This window comes from Rutilus rutilus (genome assembly GCF_951802725.1).
Source record: "Rutilus rutilus genome assembly, chromosome: 21".
Taxonomy (NCBI): Eukaryota; Metazoa; Chordata; class Actinopteri; order Cypriniformes; family Leuciscidae; genus Rutilus; species Rutilus rutilus.
Genome location: NC_140226.1, coordinates 7,125,433 through 7,140,263, shown reverse-complemented (window position 1 = coordinate 7,140,263; position 14,831 = coordinate 7,125,433). Strand labels below are relative to the sequence as shown.

The 14,831-nt window shown below is 38.8% G+C and overlaps 1 protein-coding gene across 3 annotated transcripts in view; it reads right to left on the bottom strand.

Annotated features, from left to right (window-relative positions):
* The window catches only part of LOC311281152 (connector enhancer of kinase suppressor of ras 3-like), an 86,523-nt gene extending 74,368 nt beyond the window's left edge, over nt 1–12,155 (bottom strand). For all 3 annotated transcript variants that reach the window (XM_084393885.1, XM_084393886.1, XM_084393887.1), the window contains exon 1: nt 11,851–12,155. In XM_084393885.1, coding sequence (XP_084250011.1) covers nt 11,851–11,902 — 52 coding nt within the window. In that variant the 5' untranslated portion in view covers nt 11,903–12,155. The remainder of the gene's footprint in view (nt 1–11,850) is intronic.
* Between the last annotated feature and the right edge of the window lie 2,676 nt (nt 12,156–14,831).

Genomic DNA, 14,831 nt, shown 5'->3' with positions numbered 1-14,831 from the left:
GTTTAAGAATCCACATATGTATTATGAAAGTATCAATAAATACATATTTTCATGCAGTTCCTTGCTTAATATTATGTTATGACCTCAAAACACTTCGACCATTCTATAGACTTGAAAACGAATACATTTTGACATTTGCATCACATAATCAGCACCATATTTATGTAGTGAACTTGCTCCGTAACTTACCTGATGCAGAATTGCACTTGTGATGCAGAGCGCTTGGATACGAGTTTCGTGAAACATGAGTCACAATAAAAGAGATCAAAGACTTACAGAAGCGACCTAAAATGGCATGGTTGCTTCAGCAAATGCTTTTTATCTCATGTTTGCTTTTGTTTACACTAGGTTTAGGGGAGGGTTTAGTGTAGGTGGTACATTATTTTCAAATGCGATAGATCATGAACCTTTCAGCGCCACTCACCGGACATTTTATTTCCGAACTGGTATGATACTGACAACAAGCAATGTAAAAAACATTGCCAGATTCATGTTCATCAGATTCATTTCACTTTGAATGTGTTGCAGAATGTGCAAGCAGCGAATATTATTTTGTATAATTGTTGCCACAGAATTTTTTTTTTCAATGTGCCTGGCTTGGAAATAGATCCTCACTGGAAAGCGATTAATCTGAAACACTCTTTGTACAGTGCCTGTTATAAATTTTCTCATCAGCATAGTATGCACATCCAATACACTCAATTCGTCCACGTGCCTTGAATTTTCCCACAAGGGTGCAAGCCTGTCCATCCTGTTGTTTCAAAGTCTAAAAAAACTGATGAAATGGAACAACAACAATCTACTCTGGAAGCAACAACCAGATCCCCAGGTGCCAAAAAATTGTGTTATGGGTAAAGAAATTCTCGCAACTTTAATGGCTTGTTTCTACCAAGTGTTTACAGTACTGTACAGTATGGTACGCAATTATTTCCGTTTCGATTGTCATAAGTTGTGAATGTTACCAAAATCCCAAACCACACCGTACCACTTTTTTGGGACCCTTCCGTTGGGGTACCTAGCACAGTCGTCCGGTACCTAAAGGCTGGAGCTAGACTCACTGCAGAACGCTGATTGGTTGACAGAGAATCGCCACTTGCACGTTTTTTTCTTTGCAGCCTATACAGCCTTTGCTCAAACAAAGCTTGTCGTCTTCTTGTGACAAACAGCCACATGCCGAGAAGCAAGAACAAGATCTGCTGTATGTCCTCCATTGTTGTTTACTGTGTCGCTTTCTTCTTCGTGCAAGATTAATGTCGATCACTACCAAACGGCAAGCTTCCGGTCGCTCTCTTGAATCCAACACGGAAGTGACTTAAACTGCAATTCATCGACTGGCCGCTAGAGACAGGCTCCAAATGAGAGTCAATCCCATAAACTCCCCATGTTAAAATGCCCAACTTTACAGCAGAAATAAAATATTTACAGCCTGGTACAAAAAGTTGTTTTGATCTATATAGCTAATCTTGCCGGTGAGGGGGGTGAATTATTTTATAACTCATCCGTCTAAATTATATTAAGCCTTAAAGTTCTGCATAATTAAGGGCGTGGCCACTTGAGTGACAGGTGGATTGCCGCTGCTGTCACTACTAGTCGTTTGTCCGCTGTCTGTTAGCGTCACGTCACCTCAGCTAATCCCGCCTCTTTGCCCATTTTCAGTTATCCGGGAGTGGCGCTCGGTGACGTGCTGCCAAGATGGCGACGACCGACTCCGCCCACTTTGGGCTTCAAAAATGCTCTTCAGAAACCTACGGGTGACGTCACGGTCACAACGTCCATTGTGCATGCGTTCAAATGGAGTATACTTTGAAAGGCTTTGCATTTGGCTGTATGTCTATACATTTTGAGAACAGTATTTCCTGATTTCAATTCATCACTTCTTTAAAAATTATTCTATGAATTAACATAATAATACAATGCAGGTGGTTTCACACATTCCACTTGTCTGCACACAGAAACTAGGTTTCTGCCTGCCAGCCATTCATAGACAGGCCTGTAAGAGCCGCTCAGGGATCTCACACTTGCCAAAATCTCCTCATTAACTCCTTATACAGTAATTGTTGTGGCTGAACAGTGCAGACACTAGGGGATGAAAGTCAGTCTGAGAGACCTGTAATCAGAAGCAGCTTTGAAAACAAAAAGGCATCTGTGACTGGATCTACCCTTACCAAACTCTGCCACATCATCTTCTGCCAAACCATAATTACTGGGACAAACCTTCCCATATCTTAACAACTACTTTATCACACCCTTATTTTAGCATAAAACATGCACTGGACCAATGGAAAAGATCGTAATTATGAAATTCCTGCATCATATTTCAACTTGCTTGTTGCAAACAGATCCAATATAGGCTGTAATCAGAGACAGAAGACAACCTAAACCTCTCCTCTGAGGAGAGAGGAATGTGTTGTAGATCTTCCTGCTGAAAGGGGCCAAGACGCAGTAATGAATCTTAAAGGAATACTTAAATTTCTTTGTGCTAATCCATGGGCGACGACATTATGGCGAGAGACTTCCTGTAGGATGCTCTGCTCTTCTGTTTAGTTGTATTTAGCAAAACAAAATTAATTAGCGTGTCGTAACAGTTACTGTACATGACTCAAAAATTAGTGTTACTACTACAAGCCCAAAACAACAGCTGTAGCCTACTAGCCTATTTGGTGACTCCACTCCACAGTATTAAAGTACTTTTAATATAATATGGGTTTGAAAAAAGGGTTTCGTATTGTTGAGTACTGCAAAAAAACAACAACAACAACAATAATTTAGGACAGGAAGACAGGAAGTATACCACATTAAAACATGTTTGCATGAGACTGGTTATCATCCCTGTCAAAGTAAAGTTATATTCAATCTCTCAGCTCATGTCATAACCAGCTAAAAAGTAAAGCCTGTCACCTATGCTTGGGACTATCTGCACAAGATACCAGGATGGGACACGTCATAACTGAATGTGCATGTGACCACACGTCCATTTGTTGACCTTCTGCAAATTCGATCCACAGGAAATGTGTAGCTAACAAAATAAAGGAGAATTCATCAAGTGCTTTAACAAAATACAGACTTATTAACCTTCCCAGATTGCCGGTTTCCATTTTCAGCATATTTCAAGCACTTAAGATTTTCATATTCCCCTTGCAAATATTTGTGTAACTTTTTTTTTTTGTTAAATGGTTTGAATGTAGATGGATCATTACAGTTTTCTCACGCTACATCTCTACAGTTTTGCCAGCAGCATTTTCATTCTTCTTAGACACATCACACTGATTTATAAAAAGGTCACTAGGGGTGGGCAATATGACCAAAATAAAATCTATATTATATTATCATATTATATTAATATGTATGTGAGTGTGCTAATTAAAGAGGCAATATTCTGGACTTTCACAGAGTCTTGATTTTGTTTTTGGGCTCTACTAGAATTATTTGTAATGCAGTGCTGTCAAAATGATTAATCACATCTAACATAAAAGTTTGTGTTTACATAATATATGCGTGTATATATATTCTTACATTTATTATTATTATTATTTTGTATAACAAACACAGACATACAGTATACTATATACAGTGTATATATATATATATATATATATTTATGTGTGTAATAATATATATACACACACATATATTATGTAAGCAAACTTTTATGTTAGATGCTATTAATCGATTTGACACCACTATTTTCATGCTTGAATGTAAAAAAAAGAAAAAAGAAAATCACATATTTTACAGTGTTGTAGCACCTGTCTTCCCAGTCTGTCAGTAACGCTCTGGTGTGCGTTTTCTCAAAAGCATCGTTAACCAACTGTTCGCAAGTTCCGTCTTTATCATCATAGTTCAACGACTCAGTGTTTTCCGAAACCAGAGTTTCAAAGAACATCCGCAAACAACATCGCAAAGTTGTGTGGCTGGAACGACAGCCCTCGAGCTGTGGTTAGAAGCAGAGTTTCTTGTTTGCATGAAATGTGGACTCAATGAATCCTTATCTTGAGCAAAATAAGCAAGATGACATTCAGTACAATCTATATCTCTTATTTAGAATACATACAAATGTAATTTACGTCTTTTAGCTTGTCAAGAGATTTAAAGCGTCGTTTTTGAAGAGTGCGCATGTGTGTCTCTGGAGAGACCTGAAAATGGCTGTCCACCTACGTTTACCATCCAACCTGACAGAACTGGAGAGGATCTGCAAGGAGGAATGGCAGAGGATACCCAAATCCAGGTGTGAAAAACTTGTTGCATCTTTCCCAAAAAGACTCATGGCTGTATTAGATCAAAAGGGTGCTTCTACTAAATACTGAGCAAAGGGTCTGAATACTTAGGACCATGTGATATTTCAGTTTTTCTTTTTTAATAAATGTGCAAAAATGTCAACAATTCTGTGTTTTTCTGTCAATATGGGGTGCTGTGTATACAATAATGAGGGGAAAAATGGACTTAAATGATTTTAGCAAATGGCTGCAATATAACAAAGAGTGAAAACATTTAAGGGGGTCTGAATACTTTCCGTACCCACTGTATCGCCCAGCCCTAGTTCAGAAACAGACACACTGATATAGAGAAAAACTCCATTTGGAGGGACTTTGGGCTTTGTAACTTTGCAGGCCATGCTCAGACGCAAACATTACACACAGAATGTTGAAAATGTAAAAAAGCATATGGTCCTCTTTAGGTGCTTTGATCTGATGTATGTCTGTTATTTTAGCTCTCTCCCATGAAAAAAATGATACAAAAATGTCTTTAGACACAACAATGTAACAAAGGAAAGATGTCTTCATTTACTAATCAATTGTAGTGCATAAATAAAGCACTCTGGGGACATATTCAAATTCACTGAAGTTGTGAAGTTAATTCCTTGTACTTAAGTATGAAAATACAGTAAATCAATACGGTATGGAAGTCTGAATAGATCCTGAATGAATACTGAGAGAAGGGACAAATGATATTATGGCTGATGTCTTTGAAAGCATGTGAAAGTTACTGATGTAGATGAGTCACATGCACCAACCTGTTCCCAGTCAATGACTAAACCCTGTGATGCTGTTACTCTCAGATCTCACACAAACACAAATCCCTCTGACTGACGCACAGGAGACTGATGTCAAGCATGTACATGCATTTATTGTGAATATGACATGTTGGACTGGTCTTTCTGCAATATGCATGTTGATTGTTCCTTAATAAAAGCTGTTTAAATAAAAAGCAAATCAATTCTAACCATGTCATGATCCTGGCATTAGAATGATTATATGCAAGTGTGCAATGAACAAAGACCCTATAAATAAAGGTATGTTTTTTAGAGAAGGCGAGAGCAGGATTTCCCATGATGCCCTGATATAGTTCAGGCTCTTTGTCTGTGCATGCAGTAACACCCTTCCTCTGTTTACCCAATTGTAGGTGCTGGATGAGGGGTATTATAATGTGACCTTTACACCGTGCAATAGGAGGCCCAATTCTTTTGTGTTATTGCGAGCAGTGGAAACACACCAGAGGAACATAAGCACTGTAAATCTGAACTGAAGTAAAAAAAATAAAATAATTTGTATATTTAGATTAGTATAATTGTTATATTAGTATAATTATACTAATATAATTGTTATAATCTACTAATTTAATATTTATGAACATACACTTTTGCATAATATTTCTATTGCTCATGCCATTTGTGCTACAGACATGAATGATACCACAAATTGTGTGACTTTCTGAGGAAACTAGTGACACGTCCTTTCGAAAAAAAATCAGGATGAAACGAAGTTCGTTTTGAGTTTGTTCTGGGAGTTTGAAACAGCAAAGAAAACTTTCCGGAAAAGTTTACTCCAGCTGGTAATCACCTTTGAACTACCATTGGTCCGTAGTGATTACGTAATATGTAGGTGTGGCTCTAAGGCTCCGCCTTCTTTGATGTGGAAATCTTTCCAGGTTCTTTTCTTCTGTTCAGTCTGTCGAGGTCAGACGTTATATAGCAGCAGTAGCAATAATAGTAGTAATTAAAGTAATTCGAAATGAATGAAACACTGACACTGATATTGCATGTTTAATACTGTAAATTGATGATGGTTTAAAGCAATCTATTGTATAAAGTGCTATTTAATTTAACGTGACTGACTGGAGTGTCGAATTGCAGAGCTTGTACAAACATATCCACATCGCTATGATCAGATGCTTTCTTAACTGTTGTTTTCACTGCTATTGTTCTATAGCTGTGCACATGCAAACTCCTCTTCAAGGAGAACTGACACTGTGCAACCCTTTGGAGGCAACCATTCTAACTATAGAAATGCAAGAACAAGCCACATTAGTTCTTGTGGAAGCTCAAACGTGCTTGATTGGTCCAAGGTTTGTTCTCACAAGCCAATCTTCTCTTAGCATATTAATAGTGTGCATTTATCAATGTTTATATGAAATCCTAAATGAAAGGTTATCATATAAAATGACAGTGTCTTGGATTAAACTGCTAGATTCATATGGACTCAAGTTTGGTAACACTTTATTTTGATGGTCCCTTTTGAACATTCTGTTGACTATGAATGCGTTCACACCGCAAGTCTTGATGCTCAATTCTGATTTTTTGCTCAGATCCGATTTTTTGATTGGCTGTTCACATTACCTTTTACAATGTGACCTATATCTGATTGCAGTGTGAACTGTTTGAGGTTTCAAACTAACACGCATGCGCAAAAGAACAATAACAATGACGTCAGACGCAGCACGCGGTTGCACTAAAGTTCGGGAGATTATGGAGGAAGTAAGCATATTCGCATTTATTTCAAAATGTTTGTGTAATGGAAGCCGTAACATTAATGAGCAGGTGCTGAGGAGGAGAAGAAAGAGAAAGAGAGCAAAATTGGCAATTTTTGCCTTTTGCGGGTTTATGGCTGTTACGGTAGGATCCTTCTAGTTTAGCTTGAATTGAAGTATCTCCCCATATACTAATTAGGTCTAACACCTCACTCTCCCTCCATTGACTCGCTCCATCGCTGTTCTCCATATTATCTAGTCAAGTTTTTAATGTCAGGCTGTCTGTGTCTGTTGTGTCTAAGGCTTCGCCGGCGCATAATTGTGACAAATGTCGACGTAGATTGACGTAAAAGTCGCATCAAATCCGCCTTGGTTGTTCACACTGCGGTCGCATTGAAAAAAATCAGATATGGTTCTGATTCAGTACCACATATGTATGTGGTCTAAATCTGATTTGAAAGAATCAGATCTGGGCTAGATTTGAGTGTTCACACTACCTATGAAGAAGTCTGACCTGGTCACTTGACCCCAAAAAAATCAGATTTGGGCCACTTTTGCCTGCAGTGTGAACGGGGCCTATAAGTAACTTTGCAACTACATGCCTACTAACTCTCATTACAGTATTAGTACATTGTCTGCTTAATATCTGCTAACTCTTTATTGTGATGCTCCTCCAACAGACTTTCTACTGACTATAAGTAACTTTGCAAGTACATGTCAACTTATTCTAACCCTAACCCTACCAGTCTTCTAATACTCTACTAATACTCTAATGAGAGTTAGTAGACATGCAGGTGCAACGTTACTTATTGTCAATAGAATGTGTTAAAGGGACTAGCAAAATAAAGTGAAACCCAAAGCTTTGGTAGAATGGACTTCCAATGGAAGGACTGCAATCTCTCAGGTTTCCTTAAAATATCTTAATTTGTGTTTCAAAGATGAACAAAAGTCTTTAGGATTTGAAATTACATGAGGATGAATAATTGATGACACATGTTCATGAACACCTGGTTTCCACAAAATAAAGAGATTCCCTAAACAAGAACATAAGATCATCAAAATCTAACTTTGCCTAGAGCTTATTTCTATGCCTTTCATTGACGAACTTGTGTGTGTTTTTAATAGGCATTCCCTTTGTTCCTGAGGATTAGGCCTTTTGCAGCAACGAGCCCACAGTGTCCCGTCCAACTTTCTGCCTGGCTAAGCACTTATGGAGGGGCAGTGAACTGTGTGTGATGTGCTACCTGAGGTTGCATTTCCCACGTTGAGTTAAGCTATGTGTTTGTAGAGATCACTGCTCTTATTCTGGCTCTACTAAGCTACTGTGATCTGGGAGATTTACATTGGGTTGCTCAGTTCTGAATGCAAAAGCCAGCAGGATCACGCCTTGTCACCTCAGTTGTTATAAACGGAGCATGGATTCATGCAAATATCAACGGATTGTCAAAGTGGGATCAAAGGTCTCTTGTGGAAATGTAGAGTGCACTGAAATGTCTCAGAAAAGATTAATGCCATACAATTTTGTATTGTATTATTTGTGTCTGCAACTCTGCGTTGTCTTTAAGAAAAACAAAACACTTCTATACTGCACGCTACAAAAATGCAGTCCCATAAAATTAAAGAAGAGAACAGGAAATACCAGGCACCTTTTCCATTTAAACTTCAACAGAGAGTCTCCATTAAATATTTATGAGAATCTCATGAAGATGCCATATGGCGATAACAAGATCTAAGGGTTGACATATGGTGTTGTGGTTACATGGATGGAAACCATTGAATTAAAACATCAATATAATTAACAGAACCTATGGAAAAGGTACACTTGTTGGTTCAGTGGCTCCTCATCACAGGTAGCCCTGGAACAACATTTTCTTCAGCTAATATTGGCCTATTGTTGTCGTTCAAGCTTACAGACCTGGCAATATTTGAAATAGTCACTGTATGTGCTGTTGCATGGTTAGCATGATAACTGTGTAGTCTGTGAAAAAGTAATCATACTTACAGCAAAGAAAATATTTAAAAAATTCAACCATGACCAGGTTGAAGTATCTTAACTGTTAAAAGAATATGACTGACACATCTATTAGATGTCATGCCTTGGTGGAAATCCACAAACATTTTACCACACAGAGGCTTTTTTGACAATGAGATCATTGTCAGAAGTTCCCCTTTAGTAATGATATCCATACAAACAACAACACACAATACAAACATATGGTTCAGAAACTTTTAGAAGTTTATGCAGTCACATGATTGCATTTCTGCTACAACAGAAAAACAAAACAAAATAGAAAAAGATTTTCTACGTTTAGCGTTTAGCATCATTGCAGTGTATCATTTCAGCATCAACTCCTTGAGTTCAGTTGTGAAGCTATTTTAGTGATACAAATTGCATGGCCGCGTTGAGAAGTTTCTGTGTTGCTGAATGTTTCTGTGTGTGCAGCACGATCTGTGTGAGTGACTGAATGTGTGTGCGTGAGCTACAGTGAAGAAAGCTTATGTATCTAAATTTTATTATTATTATTAATTATCTGGTGGGGATTGCCCAATGTTAATATGAAACCTATACGCCATCAACTATATTGTTACAGTGCTCTTCATAATGAGGAGGGGAACTGCCTGCTCTTCCTATAGTTTGCAATGGCCCTGTGCAGTGTTTAATAACAGCTGTTATAATCAAAAAGGTGAAATTTCTTGATATCCATCATATCGTGGCCTCTGTATTGGGTTACATATCGTATTGTGACTTTGTTGCCAATATACAGCCCTAGTTAGGGACAATACAATACAATAATCAGCATCTTGGATAACTGGTCAAAATCAGTGTAGACCTTGAATGACTAGTTAGGACTAGTTCCTAAAAAATTAGAAGTCTGTTCTCATTTACACACCCATGTCATGTCAAAACCGAAAATTTCAAAACAGAATTTCTGATGGATGTTTTTTCATGCAATTAAATGAATGCGGTTTGGACCTTTCAATCTTCAAAAATGATGCAAGAACACCATAAATCAAGTCAATATGACTCAACGCTTTAAATATTATAAGTAAAACATTATACTTTATAGCTCTCCTTGTGCATTTATAAAAATAATTGCAAGAAAAGCGGTGAAGCCCAATTTGTAGATTAATTGCTTTCAGTAGAATCATTGCAATGAATTAGCTAAACTGGATTGCAAAAAATATTCACAAATAAAGAAAATGGATCAGGTTTTCGAATTCAGCTCATCGAGAACTTTTACTTTATTTAGGTTTTGTAACTCATTCATCATTTGGATGCTTCTGAAGTTTTGAAAAAGAATGTAAAGCACCCAGCTGTCCCTCAACAAGTGTGGGAGTAGAAGGGGAGGAATGAAACTCAGTTTTGTAAGTGTGAAATTATTCACTGCAGTTTTTGCATAGCATTCCATGTACTCCAAACAAGTTTTAAAGACTTGCCAGTAAACTTTTACTGTCTGTTCATGCATGTTTGTTTGCAAGAATGTGTGAGAAGGTAGGCTACTTTTCCCTGAATTTTTTATTTATTTAATGCAACTGACTCTCGTGATCACAAAGAAATCTAATAATTTATAAATGAAGCAGCGCTGAGAAACAAGAGCCCCCACATGAACCACTACAAACCTTTAAAGCCTTAGGCATTTTATTCAACAGAGAACTGATGCTCTTGTTCTTTTTTTTTTCTGTTTGCAATGTAGTAGTACCGTTTACACTATATCATTGTATGTGCTCAAAGTCTATTTACATTTATTTCAGAGTCATGTGGCATAGCAGTTAAACACACCTGGTAACTAATTGTTGTTGGTTCAAACCCTGCAACGGTTGATCCTTTAACTGTCACCATTGTGCCTTTAGCAAGTTACAACTCCAGGATGCTGAGTCAGTACTGTCAGATAAAGGACAAATTAACTTGTGTCCCTCAAATTAAGTCATTAATTAGGACAGTAACATTAATGATAAAGTAATGCTCCAGTATGATTGTTTTTAAGTACTTTGAGAGGCAACACACACACACACACACACACACACACACACACACATATATATATATTATTTTTTACTGAGCCGTATAAGTGGCAAGTACTAATTTGATTAGTAGCCTACAAACAACAAAACATTTTAAGAAAAAAAAAAAAAAAAAAAAAAAAAAAAAAAAAAACACACCTCAACCCAGCATGACCAGTTTAATGTAAGCATACTGTAAGTGTGATGTACTGGGATGTAGGCTAGCATACAAATAAGTTTGCAACCAATTCACCAAAACATAAGTAACAGTATTAGTAGTTATGCATATGTCTCTTAAAATTGCATGATTAATTGAGACATTAAGAAAGCTGGGAATTTATAATACAAATATACATTATAATTTACCATTTAATTTGAGATTAAATATTTGAATGCGTCACATCAACTGTCCACACAGATTCCAAATTGACCCTAACAGACAATAAACTTTACAAGTGGATTTTTACTCCAATTCATGCAAGGACAGGTGGTCCAATTCACATTTGAATCTTACATTATTATGACTTCACACAATTATTATTACATTAATCTTTCATGATTACACATGGACAAATAACACAACTGGTACTCGACTCGAATTCACAAATGACTGATCAGATTTGAATTTGACAAAGCATTAATTTCAATTCCAATTCGTCTGTAATTCACAGCTACACATGAACAAGTTCTCAACACTGAAGAATAGGCTTTTATGTGTCAATCATTTACACAAATGGCAGGGTATAATTATCTTCTGGAAAAAAAATGAACGGTTTGATAAATCTGTCTAAAACAATAAGAACTGTGGGAGTAAAATACTCCAGCATAACATGCGTGCATAACAATCAAAAACACGCAGTACAGCGGGATGCTATTTCAATTAATGTATTTGTTTTTTTCTGCCACGCGATAGAACCATGAGTTTCTTTAAACATAGGAGTTTGTTTTGTTGGTGCTCGAACATTGCTGACACACTGATCTTGGTTTCGTCGAAAGTACTACAGGTAAACAAAGCACACGTCCTAGATTCTAACACTGGCTATCTAGAGAGAGAGAGACCATTTAAAATTAAACGACCACCAGCATACATATTATTAAACTCACCTCTCATCCAGTCAACAACCTGTTTTGGTGTCCACCTCGTTACTGGATCCATTGCTTTAAATTTTGGGTCCAGCCGGTAGAGTCCTTCTCAAGAGCTGGAGATTAATAATAAAGTACGTGAAGCACCAGTGTGTGATCGGCACTGTGAAATGAGATCATTCTTTCAGTCTGTCCTCTAGAAATCCAGTAGTAAGCACGGCTCGCAAGATATCTCCATTTGAACCAGCCGATTCTCTCACATGGACTGAGCGATCGGGAATCGGGATAAACTCACGAGGAAGCACATGTATCAGATTTCAGAGAGTGATCCTCCCCTCATCCGAACGGAGGAGGAGCAGCAGGGAGATTTGCTACTGCCGAGGAGGCCCACTGTTATTCCTATGTCTCCAGAGTTTGCTTTTATAAATAGGCAATATAACCTTTCAGTTAATCGTTAGCTTTTAAATTAGGAATGCATGAGTCACATGAGTCATCATTATAGTGATCAGACCAAAGGAATTTATTTGGGAGATTCCTTTGTAAAGTACCAAGCTTATTTAATTATTGTTGAACTCATTAGATCAAATTTGCATACATACTTTAAAGCAGTACAAAATATTCAGAAAAACAAAACAAAAAAACCTTCCATCAAATGTTTGTGGAGGCAGGAACTCACTTTTTACTTTAACTTTTTCTTTAAAAGTATTAGAATACTTATTGTATTAAGACACAATTTAATTTAAATTAATTGTCCAACTTAGGTGTCTTTAAAGTCACCATGAAATCAAAATAGCCAATTCTTATTTTTTATGGAATATTACACTATTTATTAACGCTTTAGATCTCTGCACATCATTATGTTTTAAAAAATCATGTGCTTCGTAATCTTACTCAAAATAACTTTCCCTCCCTCTTGCAGCGATATCTCTTCTCATGATGACGTGTTTACTAACGCACTCACATCAGACTGACCAGCAGCAAACCACAACCATCCAATCAATTCCCCATGGAAAAAATGAAGTCCCATCCTATTTTCTTTCCTAGTTTGAGAAGTGGTTATACATGACCAACACATTACTCAAACGCAGACTTACACGTGTACACAGGGTGTTAATATAGACAGCTCACTTACATGGAAAACACACACTGAATGGGTTTGCACTCGTCTACAACAGAGACTGTACCTCTTACGCAGATTGCATCTTTATGCGGTTAAACCCAGCACAAAGGCGATCCTGAAGGAACTTTTTAAGGAAGTTAAGGATGGCCTCAACAACCTCAGTTGAGAGACCAGAGTTCATGAGTTGATCCCCCACAGGGGCCAAACCGTCTCTAGATCTCCCAGGAGCAGAGCGATCAGGGGAAAAGAGTACAGGTATAGCCTCGGTCACGGCCGAACCATGGCATCCAGCCCCAATGGAACTGGATTCATGTGGGAGAACCAGGTACGTCTCCTCTGATGCGAACACTTCCCTAGGCCATATCCCCTGCCTCGAAAGGATGTCTGCTCCCTGAGTCAGGTGCCCAGGGATGTAAACTGCCCTTGCTGAGAGTAGTTTGCCCTGGGCCCAGAGGAGTCTCTGGTGTGCCAATCTGCAGAGAGTGCAAGACCGCAGACCTCCCTTGTGATTTATGAATGAAACTACCAATGTGTTGTCGGAGTGGACACGGACATGGAAGCCTATGAGATCCGGGAGCATGTCTCTCATACCCCTTTTCCACCAAGGCAGAGCTGGTGCTGGTTCGGAGCCAGAGCCTAGTTTCAAATCGGTTCTTTGTTTTTCCACCGCCAAAGCACCAGCTCCGAACCAGTAAAACTGGTTCTTAAGTAGCACCAAATCATTGCAGGGTCTAGAACGGAGCCAAGAAAGAACCGCTTGCGTCAGGGGCTGGGGGCGGGGTTACCGTGACCAACAAGACGAATAGAAACTTGTGACCGCCATTTTTAAATAGCAGCTAGTCGAGCTAATAGCAGCTCGATTATAATATCCGTCTATGTAAGTTACGGCGAGCTGCACGAACGCGTTGGATTCCGATGTATTTTTGCAAACCCATGAGCGTCCATAGTATTGCAACGTCCGTTATTGTTGATGGCTTGTTCGAGATGCATCGGAGCGGCGAGCACCGATCGGAGCTGCGGGAGTGTTTGGAGAGCATACGACTCCTTGTGCTTTTAGATCGCTATCGCAGTGCTTTTATGTCATGCGGCGATCGATCTGCGAGAAGCCGATGCATCTCGAACAAGCCTGGCGTGTTTGTGTTTGGCGCTACCGCACTAGCGGTTGCTGGGCAACATGAGACGTATACAGTTACGTAAGATCTGGCTCTGTTGTGGCTCTCTAGCCGGTGGAAAGGCAAACCGGTTCTTAGTAAGCTCGTCAGTCAAACCAACTCTGAACCAGCTCTGGCTCTGGCTCTGAACCAGCACCCGGTTCTTGTTGGTGGAAAAGGGGTATTAGTGCTAGAAATATAGTCATCATCTCCAGGGAATTTAAATGCAATAAAGGATGGTGACATCTCCACAGACAGGGGGCCTCCAGCACAGAAACCTGGGCCAAGATCCAAGGTTTCTTCCACATCTCTAGGGTGTGAAGGCATCTGCACGTCACCCAGATGATGTGAAATGGGTTGCCCCTTAGGGAAAACCCCATGGTCTTAAGTCACCACTGAAATGGTCTCATGTCCCACTCCCAACAGTTTCTGAAACTGCTTTACCATGATGGCTTAGCTTCTGTGCCTACATCATAGTCAAGTCCCATATCACTCCTTAAAGTGTAATGGAGAAAGTTCTTCTTGGAGTTTAGTTTAACTCCAAGCATCTATGTGAGCGAGGGTGACACTTTGATGCTGAACCGCCATCTTTCCAGACTGACCTAATAAATCAGTCATAAATGTAATTGATTACATTCATGCATTTTGCAAAGGTGCAAGGTGGCAAGGCTAGACCAAACGGAAAGGTGGCGGGGTTAGTAGACCGGCCTCACGAAGGCACCGAAAAGTTG